This window comes from Podarcis melisellensis, assembly GCF_964234715.1.
Source record: "Podarcis melisellensis genome assembly, chromosome: 11".
NCBI classification, from domain to species: Eukaryota; Metazoa; Chordata; class Lepidosauria; order Squamata; family Lacertidae; genus Podarcis; species Podarcis melisellensis.
Window position 1 is genome coordinate 37,456,820 of NC_138543.1, and position 21,127 is coordinate 37,477,946.

Genomic DNA, 21,127 nt, shown 5'->3' on the forward strand with positions numbered 1-21,127 from the left:
AGGGAATAGTTACTTTTTTAAAAAGTAGTACAGCAAATTAATGATAAAGGCTTGATTCTGTGTGTTGCTTATTGCTATGATTGTGTTCATAGGATGTGTTCAATTATATACACATTTTTGAAACTCCAGTCAAAAAAAGGTAAAAAATGTATTTACACAATAAATATGTGGGGTTTCCCCCCAGAATTTGTAATTTGAACTGATTCTTTAATGAACTGTCATGAAAAGAATTTTGAGTTGACAAATACTTTATTCATTCGATGCCAAAGCAACCAAGTGTGCAGATATATCTTATCTGACAAGATGAGAAACATTAAAAATCCACGGCTTCTGAATAATGATCTTCTGTTTTGAATGAGCTTTCTTCCACAGCTTCATTTCACCTTCATCCAACACAAATGGTATAATGCATCCAACATGTCCTTTTTTTAAAAAGTATCATCAATATTTGATTTCCAATATACTTTTTCTAGTTCCTTGCACCAAAAAGCAAAATAAAATAAAAAAAACCCAACCCCTAGAAGGCCACAAAGTTTCTTTAAATTCTCTCAACAAACAATTATTCTTTTTGGCAACACTATTGTACAAAGCTATTCAACTAAATTAAATTCTAACAGCATGGTTTACACTGCTTGTTATTTCATACAAAATTGAATTTGAACACTTTATTTCAACCTGATGATGTCAAAGATAAATGGTGTCCATGATCAATAAAGAATCAGTTCTGATTTGGGACTTTTTGCCCTTACCATGATTATAGTTTATGCCTCAAGTCCTCAGATTAGGACTGATTTGTGGATATTCCCTTTTAAAAGGCTGAGGTTACTAATATAATTAAAAGCAATGAATGTAAATTTTTGAATTCTCAATAAAAAGTAGAGAAATTTAAAAGACACTTTTAGAAGCATGGTAACACTGAAGCCTGCCATTATATAGCTATGTTTCTCATTTTCTTTAAAGATTAACAGCACACAGAAAATAAGTGAACTTTACCAAAATACAGCACATTTTTGCTAATATAAAAATCAATTCCTATGTAAATATTAATGAAAATCAACTAAAATTAATGTACAAAGAGTTGTTAAAGGGTTTCAATTAAAATTATCAAAAACTATACACAGTACAATATGCAGGTGATAACATCTTTGAGTGCAATATCATTGGAGTCTGTGTATTTAAAAAGTACTGCCTTTATCTGTTAAGTATACAGGTTCCTTTCTGTTCCAGCACATCTTTCCAAACACTATAGTAGGCTGGTGCTTTTGCTAATTTCGCTTTAAAACTACCAATTTCTACTTATTAAAAACTGCAGTAACTGAATATTGCTCCAATGACAGATTAATAATTCGCCTTTAAAAAAACAGTTATTGGTCTTCTATGGCACTTTTCTCTGGTCCATAATAACCATGTATTACTTATTACCATATAGGTTAGGCAATCTCATCTCTGTTATATAAAGAAAAAAGAGGAAAATAAACATAATGTTTGTCATAAACAAAATTAAGTATGTATAATCCAATATTTTATACAAGTAATAAGGAACAAAGGCAGCCTGTGGTAAATCACTATTACGTTAATATAGTTAGAAACCCTTTAATGACTCTCAAGTGTCTAGTTCACATTTAATGTCACCTGTAGGAACAGCCCTTTGAGAAAGATCATTACAAACTGGTGGGTCGCAAGTCCCCATCCCTTTGCTCTACAACTTCCCAACAGCAATTCTCCCATCACTCTGCAACAGTTTCACTGGCTTTGGTTACCTAGCTCCAAACATATTGTTTCCTTTTAGTCTAACAAGGCAATTCAAGGCCAAACAAAATCACGGTTTCTTTCCTAACCCTTTCCTGAACCATCTACTTCTGGGCAGCCCAGTCCCCACAGGCCTCCCTGCCATGAACCCCATTAAAAAGAATGAAGCTTTTTTTCTGGCAGAGTAAGTTAGAGGTTTGGAACATGCACACATGTGATAGATATATAGGTGATGAGTTACAGGCAACACAGTTTAAAAAAAAACAAACTGGCCATTTAGTTTTTTCTTTTTCGGTTTTTTTAAAAATCTATAAATAAGTTGAAAATGGAGTATTTAATACAAGGCAGAAGAAAATCACCCTTTTGCACAAAACTGGGGATTTCCGTAACAGACAGGAGTCTCTGGGCACAACTCCACAGCACAGGTGAAAAAAGTTGTGTGATTAAAAACACTCAAAGTTAAATTAAAGAAAACAAATAAGACAGTCAGTTGATGTGATATGAGCCAATCCTGTAGAACTCCCAGAAGTGTATTTATAGTCTCTCTAAAAAGACTTCACATTTTATTGCATTTTTCTATTGGTAGATATACATTCTCATGCTAACTCGTTTCCCTCTTTCTTTCTTGATCCCATACTTTCACGGCCATTTTACCTGGCCTTTCAAAATTATCTCAGCCAGCCCCACCTTCCATCTACCCATTCATCTGTACAATATGCACATAGCAAAGCCAACATATCAAATCTTATCCACATCTACAGAAGTGGTTTCAACAAAGACATTAAAACCAGGTGAACAAAAAAATAAAGGCAACAAACAGCTACAGGACAGAAAGCCCTGCCATCTGTCCATTGGCTACAATGGAGGCTCCTTGTACACAAAGTTTAGTTATGTGTATGCGTTATCCAAAAATAAACCTACCATCTGTACAAAATACACCACAGGTTTGTTTTTGGAGGAGTGATTTTTGATTGCTACAATGCTTTAAAACTCAACAAGGTTGACTACAATATGCATTTCCAAAACTGTTTTATCTATGTTCTTTACAGTGGTTTCCCCCCTATAACCACAAGATTATTTTATTACTGTACATAATTTTAAAAGTTTTTGTATATAAAAATAATCAAAATATTCAGTTTCCCACAAGTCCTTCAAAGCATCACATGGACGTTTCTCCTTCCTCCACAGTATTTAAGAAAGTTCTCGAACAATGATGAGTTCCACTGTGTTCTGAAAAGTCTTTAGTAAGGATACCGCTTGTCCATGATCAATATTGATGAAGCTATATCCATTAGCCTGGAAAGAAGATTTAAATCCTGTTAAGTATAGAGGAAAACCTTTTCAATAACAGTTTATTTTATCTGTTTAGCCAACTCAAAATTTGATGGTTGTTTTGAGATTGCTGGAAGTGACAGTGGTTCTTCTTCAAAGCAGTAGCAGAAGAACCAAAGGGAAGGTTAAACTGATAGTGTGATATGCTGATACTGCCTGGGTTGTCCTGATAGATGGTGTATGTTGGGATGTCCAACAGGCCAATCCCTGCAAGGCTTTGGTAGATCGCGGGTCGATCTCTGGCTCCCTTTCCCTCCCTAAAAAAAGCTCAATAACTTTGACCTGAAACCCCCCCCCCAAAAAAAAACAACGGGGATAGATCAGATTTTAATTCTGAAAGTAGATCGCAGACTCTCGGAAGTTGGCCACCCCTAGTGTAAACCATGAGAAAGACAGAAGAAATGCAACCCTGATAATTCTCTTGGACCTCTCAGAGATTGTTATTACCCACTGGCCATGGTATCCGGGAGAGGCTCTTTGCACTGGAAGTTTAAGGTATGATGATAAGGTGGTTCCACTCCTACCTGGAGAGCCAATTCTAGAAGGTAGTTCTGGGGAACTACTTCAGGGTTTTGTCATGTCCCCTCCTTTCTAACATGTATATGGAATTGCTATGTAAGATGCCACCAGTATGCTGACAACACCCCTTTCCCCACCCCCTCTCTTTTATTAAATTAAGGTGGAGCAATGAAGGTATGGGAATGGTGCCTATATTCCATAAGGGGCTGGAATAAGGGCCAATAAACTGACACTCAATTCCAATGAAACAGAAGTTCTGTGGTTTACAGACAGTGCTTTTTTCTGGGGGTATGCATACTCCTAAACATTTTGTGAATCTAAGTTTGGCCTCATTGAGGGGCAGTATTTCAATATGAGTAGGAAAATGAGAGTACCCCTAAACATTTTTAAAGGAAAAAAAGCACTGTTTATAGGTATTAAACTTGTTCTGGATGGACTTGTCTTGCTCCTAAATTATCAAGTGTGTAGCCTGGACGTAAGTCCTGGATCAAGCTATGTCACTGCAGGCCCAAGTAGCCTCAGTGGTGGTCTGTCATGGACAGAGGTAGCCCGGCCTCTGTTATCCATGCTCTGGTAGCATCTAGAATTGTCCACAATAATTAGATGTTTTTGAAGAATATTCAGAAACTTGCGATCAGAAGTGACGGAGCGGATAAGGGATGGGGAAAAGAGACAATATTTTGAAGGCTGCTATAGTGATCAACATTAATAATTGGTAAATTGCTTTAAGCTGCATTACCTGAATAATTTTATCGCCTGGCTGCAACAGTTTAGATGCTGGTCCTTCAGGCTGTACCCTGGTTACAAATATACCCTTCAAGTGAACAGGAAACAAATGTTAAATACATACATGCTGGTTTATTGGAACACAACCCTCTATATCTGCAGTAGGGATTTTGACTTTTATATTTGAATGACAGATTCTCTGCATCATCCTAGAAGTTGTATCAAAAACTGTGCAAGGCAAAGTCGAAAGTCCCACTGTGCATGTGCACAGTGGTTCAAAATACTGGGCTGGCCTTGTAGTCACTATTGCAAATAAATTTTCACTTGTTTTTGTCTTATTCAATGCTGCACTAGGAATGCAAGATATTTGTCCCATGGGCTAGAAAAACAACATGCCAGTGCCTTTTTTTCTGGGGAAACACAGGGATACCCCTAAACATTTTTTTAAGGAAAAAAAAACACCACTGACATAAGTGAAGTTAGCCACAACAGAACAGCTTTCTATTAACACCTAATTTGGCTTAGCTGCCTTCAGGTTAGAGGGTTTGCTTTGGAGGAATGATTCTCCTTGTTTTCTTAGGCTTTCTTCCTATCTTACCAGCAATCAATTGACCCGAACCCCACTATTCCTCCATTTGTAAAATGAACAGCATCCAGCAGGGCATTAGGTGATATGAAACTCAGTCATAATCTGAGCAGATCCACTGAAATTGACAGACTTAAGTCAATTGATTTTAATTAGTCTACTCAGAGTATAACTAATGCTGAATATTACCTGTTTATTTTACCATACGCAAGTATGGTAAATCTTACTTTTGAAAGTAAGGTTTTAAAAGAGAAGTCTGGCAAGCCTTTCAATCTTATCACTCAAAAGAATTCTCTGGATAAGGCTTACAGCTAAAACCTTGTGTTGTAGGGAATGTATTACATATTGGCGTATGATATGAAGTTTGGCCTATGATATGAAGTCTGCTTTATTAAATTAGCCAGACTACCATGAAACTAAAATTCATCAACATTATGGTAGTTCTATAATTTCCTGCGACAACAGTAATCGTGTTTTCCAAATACCTATTTTCCTCAAGTTTAACCCAATCCAGCCTGTTTTTCTTTTTCTTAAGTTGTAATTATTACATATTCCATCTTAACAATTCTTCGCACACAGAGCTAAACTCAATATTGGGCTTATGAGGTCCTTCTACCTCCACCATCTCTCTCTTCCTATTGTGTAGCTGGTTAGATAACAGCGCAAGAAAAAGAGTGAAAAATAATGTTTATTAATGCTGGGGGTGGGTGAAGTGCATGTATGTGTGTGTAAAGGGACCCCTGACCGTTAAGTCCAGTCACAGACGACTCTGGGGTTGCAGCGCTAATCTCACTTTACTGGCCGAGGGAGTCGGCATTTGTCCGCAGTTTTTGACTCATGTGGCCAGCATGACTAAGCTGCTTCTGGCGAACCAGAGCAGTGCACAGAAACGCCATTTACCTTCCCGTCAGAGCGGTACCTATTTATCTACTTGCACTTTGATGTGCTTTCGAACTGCTAGGTTGGCAGGCGCTGGGACCGAGCAACGGGAGCTCACCCCGTCGCGGGGATTCAAACCGCCAACCTTCTGGTCAGCAAGCCCTAGGCTCTGTGGTTTAGACCACAGTGCCACCTGCATCCCTGTATGTGTGTGTACGCACACACACACAAATGCAACTGTTTACAACTATTTATTTATGGTTAATATAGTCCATCCTTCTTCCCAAAAGGAAGCATGGGAAGTCTGAAAGAAAAAAATACATTAATCATAAAACCTTTAAAACATCAAAGAGTTCCTCCTCAATAAAGACCTCCCAAACAATAATTGTACCCAAAGAGACTGGATCTATTTAATACTCACATCATCATCAGGCCTGAAGGGATTTCCTCTACCACCGGTTCCTCCTGATATACTAAATCCAAGCTCTGGATCCTTTTCAATTCTCACTCTTATCTAAGAAAATCAGAAAATTGATTTGTTCTGCATGTTCAAGTTCATGGAAAAACTGCAGCCATTACATAATCCATTTTTTATATCACATAATACTATGCTTTACTTCTATATTTTCAAGTTAGGTAAAGGTAAAGGTACCCCTGCCCGTACGGGCCAGTCTTGACAGACTCTGGGGTTGTGCGCCCATCTCACTCAAGAGGCCAGGGGCCAGCGCTGTCCGGAGACACTTCCGGGTCACGTGGCCAGCGTGACAAAGCTGCATCTGGCGAGCCAGAGCCGCACACGGAAACGCCGTTTACCTTCCCGCTGGTAAGCGGTCCCTATTTATCTACTTGCACCCGGAGGTGCTTTCGAACTGCTAGGTTGGCAGGCGCTGGGACCGAGCAGCGGGAGCGCACCCCGCCACAGGGATTCGAACCGCCGACCTTTCGATCGGCGAGTCCTAGGCACTGAGGCTTTAACCCACAGCGCCACCTGCGTCCCTTATTTTCAAGTTAACCAATGCTTTAAAATCTTTTGTTGTATTTCTATTAAGTTTTATATTCTTTGTATTTGTTTTGCAAGTTGTATGGGTTACTCAAAGTGAAATACTTACTAAATAAATAAACAAATATTTCTCTAAGCATATGGGCATATTCCTGGAAAAAATTATATGGAAGCATGAATAACAGTGGTAATAAGTGAGCCTTTTCAGCACTGGCCCCGATGTGGTGGAACGCTCTGCGGGATTTGACATTTTTCCCCAGGGCCTGCAAGACAGAGCTGTTCCGCCTGGCCTTTGGTTTGGACTCGGTCTGACCCTTATGTTTCCCTCCCCTTATGGTCTTGATTTATCAGCTATTTTAAAATGAGGCTGCATTTTAAATTGCATTCTAACCTATATTTTAAATTGGTTTGGTTTTTTTCTCCCCGCCCCCCTCTCTTTTCCCCCTATTATGTTTTTACTGTGTTTTTAGCCACACTGAGCCTGGCTCTGGCCGGGGAGGGCGGGGATATAAATAAAAATTATTATTATTATTATTATTATTATTATTATTATTATTATTGTGACAGATCATCAGTAAAGGACATTCACAAGGTCTCAACCAAGTAAATGTTTCCAATGCAGAACAATCTGAGAATTTATTCATTAAGTCGTAACTTTTGCCCTTACCTCTTGCTTTGACATCTCGTGGCTTTGCCTTGATGGACCCTGGGACTGACTATAGGGTGGCTGATGGGCAACTTTAAGCATTAGATAATCAATTAATTGCTCTCTAGAAGGATGTCTTGCCACAGTTGTTTGGGAAGCAGGATGATGGATTTGGCTATAGTTTGCCTGAGGTCTTGGAGGCTGGCACATCTGCCCATTCGTCAAAGGTATCTGGATAAATGAATAATTCTTAAGCAACATTTTACATCCGCAAGAATATGCATATATATTATCTTGATGCTCAGCTGATAATGATTTTGCAACACTTACAAGAGATTTTGTTGTCAAACATGTCTGTTGTATTCTTCTTTTTAAAAAATCTAATAGCATTATACACAATGAAATGGATTTTTTTCCAACTTTTGTTTAGAACAAACTAGACCACTGGATAATGGGCTAAACTAATCAATTAGGGAACATATAATTTTTTTTGGTGGAAGTACTCATAGATTTTTGAATTGCTTTTGAAGTTTTAGTATATTGCTTATGGTTCTCAAAGGATGTGGCAGGGGAAGATAGCAAATGTGATGGTAAGATCCAAGGACAATCAAAGAAACATTTAAACATTTCGGTGTACTATAGTATAGTATATAAATTTTGGTGTACTATAGTATAGTATAAAAATTTTCTTTTTTATTTGCATAATATGAATAGATATCTTTTCAAAATCAGAGCAAGAGCATCAAGTGATACTGAGGACAACATAGTTGTGATCCAGAACTACTGTTTTAACAGAGAGCTGGAGAAGACTCATTTATAATTATATTTTGTGAATGATTCATGTTCTTAAGTAGCTGCACTGTTTTATACTTTCTGGATGTTCCATGATCCTATTAAAAGTAGTTGTGTTCTATATTATAAATTAAGCATTGCTAGAAGTTATTTATTTTTGTTTTCAAATGTATTTTTATCAAAAAATTCAGAGTGGCACAAGAAAAAAATTATTCTGAAAGTGTGGCGCAGAGAAAAAGGTTTGAGAACCACTGGCTTATATGAATGCATGAATGCATGAATAATGCATTTATTTTCCCACTTTATACACAGCTATCCAGGTGTAAATCTCACTGAGTCCAATGTGACTTGTTTCTGAGTAGACATGCAAAGAACAGCTGACATTTTCTGTGTTATAACCTGTCTTGAGTACACACAATTAGGTAAGTAAATAGTTGCTGATTTTTTTTCTTCACCGTGCATTTCTTGCCCATAACAATGGCCTTGTTCAGCTGCAGTTAACAAGGTCTGGGCTTGTGAGCTCCCAACTCCCCTGTACTCCTACAATGCAGCCACAACAGGAGACTGGAAACTAATAAGACAAGAATGGATCGGCATTTGAATCCAGCTTCAAGCAAGGCAGAAAATGAACTGAGCCTCCAAGGAAGGCGAGCAGCTCACATCTAGTAAAAGGATAGCATTTTCTGCCTCCTTCAAGCAAATGGAAGATAGAAACCCAAGTGCCACTCGAGAAGGGAAGTTTCTGCTTCCATTTTAAGTGAACTGCACTTTATTTATTTAAATATTTAAATAAATAATTAAACTGCACTGCAATTAATTTAATTATTTCATAAAATTTATACACCGCTTTATTTTGTGTGTGTGTGTGTGTGTGTGTGTGTGTGTGTATATATATATATATATATATATATATATATATATATATATATATATATATATATATATAAAACTTCAAAGAGGTTTACTCATTATGCTCAAGCCTGGACAAATTGTGGTCTGCCTTAACTATAATTTAGGGAAACATGCCAGCTTTACACAGTGATTAATTTCCCTAAACCATAGTTAACATTTATCACAGTTCTGCATTTGGATATAATTAACCATTAATTAACTAGAAATGAAAGCTTTTGATCTTCTTGTTAACACAAAAGGGAGGTGGGAGCACAGAATCCATAGTTTAGCATTGCACCTGAACCAGATAATTGTGTCAGAACAATACTTTTATAGATTGTGAGTGATCCCTGTAGCTTATTACCTGCACAGGAACTTTCTTCATGTTGTCTGAAGCAACATCTTTGAGGCTAAGTGTGGCAGATGAATAATTCTGCTGTCCAGCAATGAATACATCTTCCTGACATTGCTCTACTGAGGTTGATGTTTGGGGATGCTTTAAATGATAAAAGCATACAAACATTACTGCTATATTGTAAACACATTATATAAGAATTGCCAATTTTGTTCATATGACTGTTAAGCATATTACTTTGGTGCATTCAAGAATTTAATCATATTAATCAGCCTTGAGAGGACCATAAATGTTAACTCCAGCTTTTGAAACAACACTGGAACTTACTCTGAACTGCATAATAAATCTATTCATTAAACAGTTGCTATTTAAGGATTTGCAAACATAACACAAAAGTCTTTTGTTAACTTTGTTCTGCTAGATTTACCCAATGCCCATCCACTTTTTGGAACATGAACCTCACCATTGCCACTTCCTACACCTTGTCTTGCTGAACTATGTTAACAATTTAGTTTGCATGAATTTCTCTAAATATGATTTCTATTGCTTATTTTCCCTCAGGAATTGAAAGGTAGGTGGGACTACAACAGCTGTTCTCTTTTTATGACAGAAGTATGGGGTTCCAAAACAGCTCAGTGGAACTACTGTGAGCTGTGTATCAAACATATCACCACCACCATCATCTTATTATTATTAATTAGTATTAATAGAGCACTATCAACGTGCAGAGCTCTTCACAGACTGACCGATAAAAAGATACATTCTTGTTCCAAGGATCTTAAAATGTAAATCAGTGAGAAACAACAGAAGGAAGAAAGATTAATAACGCAAAGGCAACAGGAAAAGAATATGGTTTTGTTCAGTTACATGCTAAATTACACAATAAGGAATGAGGAATCAAGATTTAGCCAAAGGTTTCATGGAGAAAGACCCCGGGAGGCAGGCGGGACAGCAAGGAGAAAGTGCAGAGTGACGCATCAGGAAGAATTCAGTTGGCTGAGGAAGTTGGAGCTGGAGACAGCATGTACTGCAATATTATAATGAAAAAATAAGGGAAGGGAAGGGAAGGCTAGGCTACAGGCGCAGACAGGAAGCCAGTACAGGGATCTAAAGAGGGAAATGATATGATATTAAATATGATAAGTGAATTGTTTTTGAGTGCCAAGATGTGGCAAAAGAAGGCCAGAAAGGAGAAGGCTGCAGTACACAAGGTGAAAGATGGCCTGAGTATGAACTGGAATTTTTGCCAAGAGGGCAAACAGGAATGGTCATATTTTTGCAAAGTTATACAATGTGATTTGGAAACAGATTGAATATTGAGAAGAAATAATCAAAGATAATGTTCGGGCCTCATGTCCTATAAACAAAATTGATGATGATGTTGAGTAGAGAATCCAAAGAGACAAAAAGGCTTCTGGAGTTGTGTAAGTTCCTTGGACATATTAAGTTAACTTTTAATCAAGAAAAACGAGGGGGACTATAGATGGCTCATAACTTAGAAACGAGTAATTATATATAACTACAGAATATTACTAAATTAAACTTCCCCTATTATCTATGAGGAGAAGTTGGTGAATCCTCGTGAAGCCCAATATAGAATTGTGATTCTGGCTGCTGCCTATGTCTTTGTAACACAAAACTGCAGTACTGTTTACATAGTTTCATTAGCGTACAGAGCACTTTTTATAGGGGGCTCTGATTACATTACACAAGTTAAAATAAAAGGGAAAACATAACAGGGCAGGTAGTGAATAGAAAAGCTAAAGCATCAGTGTGAGCCAATAGAAATACATAAAAATTACCACTCCAATTTATTTATACTGTATTATCATAGAATTCCACAGGCTGAAAGCAGTAACCATCAGGTTACACTGACACCAGATATGCTTCTAAGATAATAAACTAGCTCAGAACTACTGAATTATCTAAACATCTCAAGGAAGGAAGCTGTTTTCCATCCTTGAAAAGCAGAATCCCTAAGGTCACCTGCCAATCGAGGGATAAATCTCTTCAGTATCTTTATATGGCCATCAGTTGGCTTGTAGGCAGAACATGCCAAATTATTATTTAAAAAATTAAGTCTCATTTCAGAACTGCTCTTCTCTGATGCTTTAGCAGAAAGCATTTAAAAAAATTACAAATATTGAAAGAAAATTCTTCAATAATTGCCATTATTGAATCATCATATTACAGTAATGAGTGGAACCAGCCACAATCTAGAATTACACAATTACAAAAGTGCAGTTTTAAAGGCACTATCACATGCCTCTTCCAATTTCTTACTAACAATAGCCTGTTTATGTATGTACTCACACGAACAATGTGAACACCAGAACTCCTTCCGTCTGCAACACTCAAGGCAACATTGCCTTGGCTGCCATGCAGATCCCTAGAGCTGCCATAGTGAAAGCTGCTAACTGGAGCATAATTGGAATTAAAGGACCTAGACAGCATGCTCTGAATAAAGAGGGGACAGATAACAGAGATTAGTGCAGCATGCATAAACCACGGGACACGTTATACACCAAGTCAGTATGGACACACATACTGCATAACCATGCAAAAAAGAAATATCATGCACACAAAGGGTAACACCCATTGTGACTAGAAAAAACCTCAGTGACATGCCGTGTGATCTTACTTGTTGTAACGTAACAAGCAGTCTGACGTAAGAGACACACAAATTACGTAAAAACAAGCCCATTCAAAATGTGCACGACGCTAAGAAAAACAGATGTTTAGCCGTCATGTTTTAAACATCCTCAACATAATCTATGGGCAGCTAAATTTACAGAAAGGGAAAGTGGATGAATGAAGTACACTTTTCTGGAAGCTCATTCTGAGCAGAAACACCATTGCCTCGACATATTTCTGCATTGCAGACAACTCCCCACTTACATGCAGTTTATTTGCACATGTGCGCGCGCGCGCGCGCACACACACACACACACACACAGGGTCAGGTATCTGGAAATGGGGAGCACCTGGGCAAACAAGCCCAGCCATCCCTCTGGATCTTCCCTGCTCATCAGCTGTACCCATCCATGGAGCCGTGTGAGCCGGAGGGACAGTGCAGGTTACCCAGCTGAGGTGCAGGGAATCTTCACCCCTGCCCACCAGCTGAGCTGATACTTGTGACCCCCCCCCCATTTTACACAATTTTGCGCATGCAGACGGGAGTTCAGAATGTAACCCCCAGATAAATGGGGAGTAGCTGGTATTTTAGGGGGCAGTTTTTCCAACACCCTTTTCTGGTCTTTCAAAACCAGCACAAAATTAGAATTACTGAAGTTTAACATGACTTAAATTGAATTTAGAAGACTAATCAGGTTTATCTTCAAAGTTTAGAATTTTCAAACCATTTTCATTTACATAAGATACGATAGCACTTTCCAATGTCGATACTGATTATGACAACATTGGTTTACATCATCATCTTTTATAAACATTTTTTGTGTGTGAATAAGGGACACAGGAACAACAAATGCAGCAAATTCGGTAGTTTTGCAAAGTTAGCTGACTTGACAAATGAATCAGGAAGGTTGCTGAAAATATTCAAACACAACCACTCACAGTTCCTAAATGTTTGCAATATTACTAGATGTTATTAGGAAACCAATAATGATAAACACAGGCTAAAATCCTGAGCACTGTAATAATAATAATTTTCTTATTTATATATGTCACATTTCAATAGCTCCCCAGCAGAGAGAAGTGATATTTAAAATATTTTTATTCTACTTTTCCTCAAAAGGAGTTCAAACTAGCTAACAATTAAAACAATAAAATAAGAAAAAGACCATAAAAACTACAAAAATTAAAAGCAACAAACGTTAAGCACATTAATCAAAAGTTACTCAATAAAACAATTTAAACTTTCTCCAACAGCATGCCATTAACATGCAGTGAAATGTTATTAGAAAGATAGCTAGGCAGGCTTTCCTCAAGGAGGTTGTCCAAAGCCTGAGCCTAGCTATTGAAAAGGTCCTTTTATCGATCCTCAACTAGATGTATTTTAGGAGTCATTGAAGCTTCTATTGAAGATCTTTACAGCTTCATTAACTTTGAACCATGAAATCAGGAATCCCCTCTAAACCGCACCCCATAAACTAACTAATACTCAAACCAGGATCATCCCCCAAAACAAAATTTTACAACTGTTTTCAGCGAAAACCCCAAGTTTTGAAGGGCCCCTCAAAATGGGTTACTGTCTTAGTGTGGGGGCCATACTGGAGTTACTCTTCTTCACCTTTTGTTTTTCAATGTATGCATGAGACTGGTGCACCCAAAGAGCCCACCAGGATTGCCTTCTAAGTAGTCGAACATAGGATTTCAAGATAACTTATCATGACATATATCTGTCTCTTTTGGGAAGCAGAACTTGCCAGTTAATAGTTTCAAATACAGAGTTGTTGTTTTGAAAGTACTTTTTATTGATACCCATTCCAATGTCAAGGGTCTATTACCAGCTTCTTTAGGAGCTCCCAGGAAAGTAGGCAGAGCAAGGGTTAAAGACTACACATTGTGAAGACCACAGGCCTCTCATCAATTTGTATGGATACTCTCGTGTGTATTAAACATGTTCTGAACCAGAATCTACATTTTATGTTGCCTTACAGTTCTGCTACTGGAATTGTAAAAAAAACAAACCAGAAATGTTTTATTTGTTATAAAAATCTCAATAAAAAAAGTAAGACGGCAACCAACTTTTGAGGGTGCTACAAAATGTGGGGGTTTCATTACAAAAAAGCTGCAAAACAATTGAAAAACTTTGTAGTTTGTAGCTGATCTTAATTACCATGCAGGCTTGTACAAAAGAAGGCTACTTCCCAATCCAGTGGCCTCGTTATGTGATGATCTGAGACTTCTGACATTCCAGAGCATAGCGGAAAGGAGACGTGCAGTGACTCCCTCATAGCTGAGACCATGTTAGACGGGGTCTAAACCCAGCATTAATCCTTAGCTGTTTTTGGACTACAATTCCCATCATCCCTGACCACTGGTCCTGCTAGAGAGGGATGATTTGAGTTGTAGTCCAAAAGCAGTTGGAGACCCAAGTTTGGGAAACCCTGACCTAGTCTGTTCATGAAGCACAAAGAGGTGAGATGATAGAGTTCTGAAGCTTTAGGATGAATAGTATCATTTCAGATACATTTTAGAATTATCTCTTACATTTTTAAAAACAAACAAACATGTTCTGCTATCAGAAAATAAGCACAGCAGGAAGAGAGCTCTCCCTGATGTGCTGGTGTTTTTTGTTTTTCAGGATGCTTGGTACATAAATGGCATCCCCTACTTGCACACGGGTGGCGCTGTGGGTTAAACCACAGAGCCTGGGGCTTGCTGATCAGAAGGTCGGCAGTTTGAATCCCCGCGACGGGGTGAGCTCCCATTGCTCGGTCTCTGCTCCTGCCAACCTAGCAGTTCGAAAGCACATCAAAGTGCAAGTAGATAAATAGGTACTGCTCCAGCAGGAAGGTAAACGGCGTTCCGTGCGCTGCTCTAGTTTGCCAGAAGCAGCTTAGTCATGCTGGCCACATGACCCGGAAGCTGTACGCCGGCTCCCTTGGGCAGTAAAGCAAATTGAGCATCGCAACCCCAGAGTCGGCCACGACTGGACCTAACAGTCAGGGGTCCCTTTACCCTTTACTTGCACACTAAATTGATACATTCCTTCATTTTACCCTCACATTCTGCTACATATGTAAATGAAATCTTCCGCTGTACAAAATACTTATCATGCTTAATAGGGTGGAACCATACCTGCACATTTCCAATTATATTGTTTTAAGGAGAAGAATTACAAGACTTCACCCTTTTGAAAAGAATGCTGAAATTCAGGAATGGAATATTCCTGAGGGGGTCAGGGCACCAGAACACACACACACACACACACACACACACACCACCCATTGCTGCTTAGTCTGTTTAGGTTTAAAATGTATTCAGACTTTTGTATAGGAAACTAATCTGCGAGCTGAATTTGAGTATTTTGGCCTGAATTCTTTTAATGGCTTTTTCTACTGGTTTCACATGTAGAATTTATTATCCCTGATGTGACCTTTACTGAATTCCTTCTCAACGGGGGCTCAATTAAAATAACTGCTGATGAAATCCAACAAATACACTAGAAAGGTGAAAAACTGGTCGAACTAAAAGTAAGAGTCCCATAGTGCTTTTATACATAAAGTATTCTTTTTAGGTAAGTTAAGGCTCATTACTTTCCACATGTCTGAGAGCTTTCTTCATTGTTCCACAGCTGTGCCTTGCAAAAATCTGATCTTACCCACTGAACTGAAGCTTGGTTAAGAAAATCTGTCTTTGAATTTTCAGTGCATCTGATAAGATCCAATTCAGTGGGTAAGATAAGATTTTGGCAAGAATAATGAGAAAAGCTCTCGGACCTGGGGGAATTAATACACAATACAATCAAAATATAGATCAAGCAAAAGTGTGGATCTACCCTAAAGAGTACCATTACAAATGAGAACATGGGTGTTGCCTATACAAACACTAAAGCTAAGCAATGCATATTATTTTAAGAATGAGACCAATTTCAGAATTCTAGGACTAATGGCAGGTTGATGTACATTTTGTGCTTTAAATCATGCTATCTAAGAAACCACATATTATTTGCAGTATGATTGCCACTTACATTTTCAGAGTTTTTGTCATGTTTCCTTAACATCAAACTGAACCATGTAGGTTCAGTGGCTAACAGTAAGGCATGTACCCAAACAGTGTAACCTTTCAGAGGCAACTACATCAGAATAATTAAATGAAACTGCAGGTGGAATCTACATCGTTCATAAAAATGCCAAACCATGCTGAAGTGCTATGGAAAAGAGCCTGAGTGAGCCTGGGCTTGGGCTCTCCAAATTCCCTTCTCTTCCACCCGTGCAGTGGTGAGATTAGTTAAAAGCAAATGCTTCCAATCAGTTTGTTTTTATTTGCAAGCCAGGACTAACTGTGGCCAGCTTTAAAACCAGTCACTGTTTGTCCTGGTTAGGACAGTTAGTTGAATATGGAAGTAAATGCTTCTGTTTTCCCTCTTACAGCCACACTGAAAGGAGCCAGGGGAGCGCCCACGAACCCAGGCCTCATTTCCACAACACTAAAGTTTTATATCTTCAACAGCCTATGATGAAGTACTTTGGAATTCTCTTTCAGGAAACAGCCATTACATTCATATTCTACCCTGCAACTATTTACTATAGCCCACACAAACTTGCTTTTCCAAGATTCAGAGACTTTTCATTCTGATCACCCAAATTCAAGAACAAGCATTTAAAGCTATCTGGAACATATGATCAGTATGAATCCAAGTCCTAAGTTTTACATCAGTCTTTTATTTAAGCACTCACCTGACAGCCACAAGGAACAAGGCTTTGCACACAGGCAAGTCAACTGGTTGGCAGACGGTGGTGCTAACTTGAATAAAATATGGGGGGCGCAAGGTAAGCCCCACCCCACATAATTGATCACATGACACAGTGTACCCACACCATTTGAATACAATGCCCATAAACTTGGGGGGGGGGAGCAGCCTCATCAAATATTTTATGGGGTGGCAAAGCCCCCTCAGCCCCTAGGAGCTGGCTCCTATGTTGGCAGACAAGGTGCTGAGTGCTCCATCCCTTCTCTGTGTCCAGCATAGCAGCCAAACAGGCTGCCAGAGGATAGAAGTCACTTCCTTCATACTCTACATAGAAATACAGTAGGAGGACCCCGTCCCTCCTCTGCCAGCTCCCACCAAGCTAGGGTTTTTTTGTGCTTGTGTGCAGACTAGTGACTTCTGTGAATTTACAATGCTGTCTTGCTGAATCAGTCCAACTTTCTGTCTCCAACAGTAGCCACCAGATGGCCCCAAGAAGCTTAAAATATATGGGAGGATGGATTTAAGCCACCACCAACATCTGAACAGAGGAGCTATATTTAACTGAACATGAAATGCAATTGATAAAATGTTTTTCTATCAAATATGGATTGTAACAGATTAGAAAATCTGCATTTAAAGCGAAGGAGCTGCTTCTGACAGCGGGAACAAATATCTAAACAATGCAGTCCTTTGTTACCAGTTTTATGGTAACATGTCGGTACTGCAGCAGAACACTGTGTGGATGCTGACCCTACCTGAATGTAGCACCAATGCAGTCTATGGGTCTGTTCCAATATTACGTCCGATACTGTATTGTAAACTCAAGGAGAAAACAATGTGTGATCTCCTGTAATCACATTTCTGGTAATTTCTTCTCCCATTCTCTATTCTCACTCAACTTGTACCTTAGTCTGAGCCCCGCCCCCCAAGCCCCCTTCCTTTCATTCCTCTTCCCAGGCCCTTTTACTTTCACCTCTTTCTCTTGGAAATAGCTTTCTTTTCTTCCCTGCTTTTCTATTCCCAATTTGTTTTTATATTTATTTATGGTTATATATTAACCTTTTGTAAATTCCTCCTCTGCCCTTTTTCCCTCTGAGGAGGAAGATTTCCTTTCCTCTCCTTTCCTCTTCCTTTCCTCTCCTCATTCCCCAGTCTTCCAGTCTGCTGGTCCAACCAAAAGGCTATGGCATAATTAAGTGGTAAGACAGGCAAGAGAAGGTGGCCCAAAGCACACTGGTGGGTTATGATCCACTATTTGAGAAACACGGTGTTATTCAAATGTCATTGTACGAGATTCAGTCATGGCAAAGCAGCAACCATGCGTCTCTGATAATATATGAATCAGGTTTTCGTATTTGAGCTTCAAGCGTGCTGAAACACATCACTTTCCCACTTAGATTTCACTAGACATTATGGCAAAAAACCTCAGATATTCTTTACCGACTTACTATTTTCAACAAAGCATGTAGGCAGGATGTCAGATAGTCACAGTTGTTTGTGCAGCAGGATGCATGCTTAAATTAGCTTCTATCATGGTTTTAAATTTATAAATAGATTACTTAAAATTTCAAAGCACACTATCACAGCTGGAGAACATGCGTCACTTCAAAAACTGGACTTTTATAGGTTGACTCAGGAGAAGGATAGCAAGTTGAAGGAGAAGTAGTAAAGTTATTTACCTTTTCTAATTTTTTGGCCTCAATGTGTCGCAGCACCTGTTCCCTCCAGTCATGGGGAACTTTACTTTTCCCTGGAGGATCTAGCAGAGAGTGTTCAGAGTTTACTCTTGGGTTTGTTCTTTTAGAAGGACTAGTCCTTGAGTAATTGAAGTCACTAACTGACATAGTTCTCTCTGGTATTTCGTTTGCTGAAGGGCGAGCACTCTGAGGCCGAGGTACGTTGGGCCCATCCACGCTGTAGGTTCTTGCAGAAAGAGGTCTTTGCGGCCCTGACATTATTGGTGGAACTCTTCCCATTGAGTGCAAATCCCTGTACGTTAAATAATCTCCTTCAGGAACCTGAGGGCGCCGAGGAGGCCCAGAATCACCAATGTTCATGGAAGCAGTGGAAGAGACACTGCTCTGCCGCTGGAGAGTATTTCGGCTTGCTCCAGAAACAAGTCTGTCGTTTGGTGGAACGGCCCACATTTCCATATGCCGGCCACCCATCCTCTGATGCGTATTATATGCAGCAGTAGCTCTAACATTGTTATGGTTAGAGAAATTCATGTTGGCAGAATGTTTCACAGAATTACAGCCATCTGCGGTATCTGACCTTGGCAAGCGTTGAGGAGGCAAGCAGCTTTGTTCAACTAGGGAGTTTTGTTTCGGGGGCCACAAGGATTCTTTGGCTGCCATGCTGCTACTGTACTGGATATTATATTGAGGGGTACTGAATTGTTGTGAAGTATTTGTCCCTTGCCCTCTTATTACATTAGTACCTTCAGGATTATGATTCGAATCAAATTTGAACACTGTTTTTGTACACATTAAATCAGATGATGATGAACATGCAGGAAATACTTGTAATGGCTGGTCATAGAGGAGAGTAGCTGATTTACTCCGGACTATGTTTTTTCCATCTGGACCTGTAACTGCTGGTTTTACTACAGGATTTGGCTGCTGGGATCCATTGTCATTGATGATATCATAAATTTTCAGAGCACCTGTGTCCATGTTAGTTATGCTGTGAGATTTCACAACTGGGCCACTCCGCTGGGGGGACAAGTCTTCAGTGCTTTTTGAAAGACACATTTCCAAAGAAGAATCGGTATCAATTGTAGCACTTCTCTTTAGCTCTGGTTTTCCTGCACAATGAAGCCCTTCCTCAGAATGCCCATTGACATTATTTATAGGACCCAGGTTAGAATATTTATTTCCATTTTCCAAATGCTCAATTTCTTCTTTTATATTATTGTTTAAAAAGCCCTTAACTGATGCTATTTCCTGTGATTTTATTTGTTCTACTACATTTGATTGGATTCCTTCTTCATCAGTCAACTTGCAGATATTCATATTAATTTGGTGAAATTTGTGAGACTCATCAGTAGCATTGTTTAGCTCAACACCTCTTTCTATCAGAGCTAATCTCTCCTCAATGTTTAATCTGAATTCAGTGAAATTTGTAACTTGATCGTCAGCATCTAGTTTTTCATCTGCTATGACATTTAATTCACCTCCATTTTGTAAAAGACTATTGGAATTTTCATCTTCTTGCCTGAAAGCAAAAAATTAATAGTTTAACAAACTGATAGATATGACAACAGCATTGTTATTATATTGGTATATGAATGACTTGTTGTGCACTAATAAAATAGTTTTATAAGATGCAATGTACTAAGCATCTCTTTGCCGAGATAAAATTGTAGCTTATTAGGCATTGGATACCACTGAAGTCATTATTAAAACATAAACACAATCTTTAGTGACAAACAAAATGTTTGGTAGAAAGGCTTTTGGGAATCGGTTTACAATGAGCTTAAAAGAATATTTAAATACACCTTTCCCAAAAGACCCGAAGCCTTTTTGCTGGGAATGACGGGTAAAGATATTAAGAAAGAAGATAGAACGATATTCCTCTATGCCACCACAGCAGCGAGAATTTTATTGGCACAATATTGGAAAGTGGAAACTATCCCCAATATAAATGATTGGCAAATTAAAATGATAAAATATGCTGAGCTTGATAAATTAACAGGTAAATTAAGAGACCACGATGAACAGAAATCTCTGAAAAATTGGAGTAAATACTGGAACTATATTGGAATAAATGCTTAATGTGATTGGCGGGGTCAGAACAAATACTACCAGCGTGTGAATTTAGGTCTATAGATTAAAAATCAAATACGTAATGGAAGCAGATATTCGATACTTACCAAAAGGATGGAAGGAAGTCCAGGAGGTGGTTTTTGTGTGTGGGTGTGGGTGTTTTGTTTTTGTTTTATCTTTTACTGTTTTGCGAAATAGCCAGATTAATCTATCTTTGTATAGTTAGAGAGAGGAAAAAGTTGGCTTGTATATCTTGACTCTTTTTTTTTCTTTTTGTTATAAGTTTTTCTTTTGTATTTGGATGTATGTTTGTTACGTGCATAACCTTAATAAAAATGTATTTGAAAAAAAATATACAAAAAACTAAGTTATTGTTCACTGAAATTACTTCAGTGACTGTAGAGCATCTGCTATGTATTTAACATTTTTAGAGGCTAAGATACAAAAACAAGATGTCAAGTGTGAAAGGAGAAATGCTAAAGTGCGTCCAAACACATTTGTTACATG

General features: G+C 38.5%; 1 protein-coding gene across 3 annotated transcripts in view; it reads right to left on the reverse strand.

The window, feature by feature from the left end:
• Positions 1-230: 230 nt before the first annotated feature.
• The window catches only part of ERBIN (erbb2 interacting protein), an 84,086-nt gene continuing 63,189 nt past the window's right edge, over positions 231-21,127 (reverse strand). For 2 of the 3 annotated variants that reach the window (XM_081929342.1, XM_081929340.1), the window contains 7 exons: positions 18,533-20,069; positions 11,789-11,932; positions 9,485-9,616; positions 7,459-7,668; positions 6,213-6,305; positions 4,340-4,414; positions 231-3,045 (listed from right to left, as the gene is read on the reverse strand). In XM_081929342.1, the coding sequence (XP_081785468.1) occupies positions 2,941-3,045; positions 4,340-4,414; positions 6,213-6,305; positions 7,459-7,668; positions 9,485-9,616; positions 11,789-11,932; positions 18,533-20,069 (2,296 nt within the window). In that variant the 3' untranslated portion in view covers positions 231-2,940. The remainder of the gene's footprint in view (positions 3,046-4,339; positions 4,415-6,212; positions 6,306-7,458; positions 7,669-9,484; positions 9,617-11,788; positions 11,933-18,532; positions 20,070-21,127) is intronic. The other variant, XM_081929341.1, reaches the window with a different exon arrangement.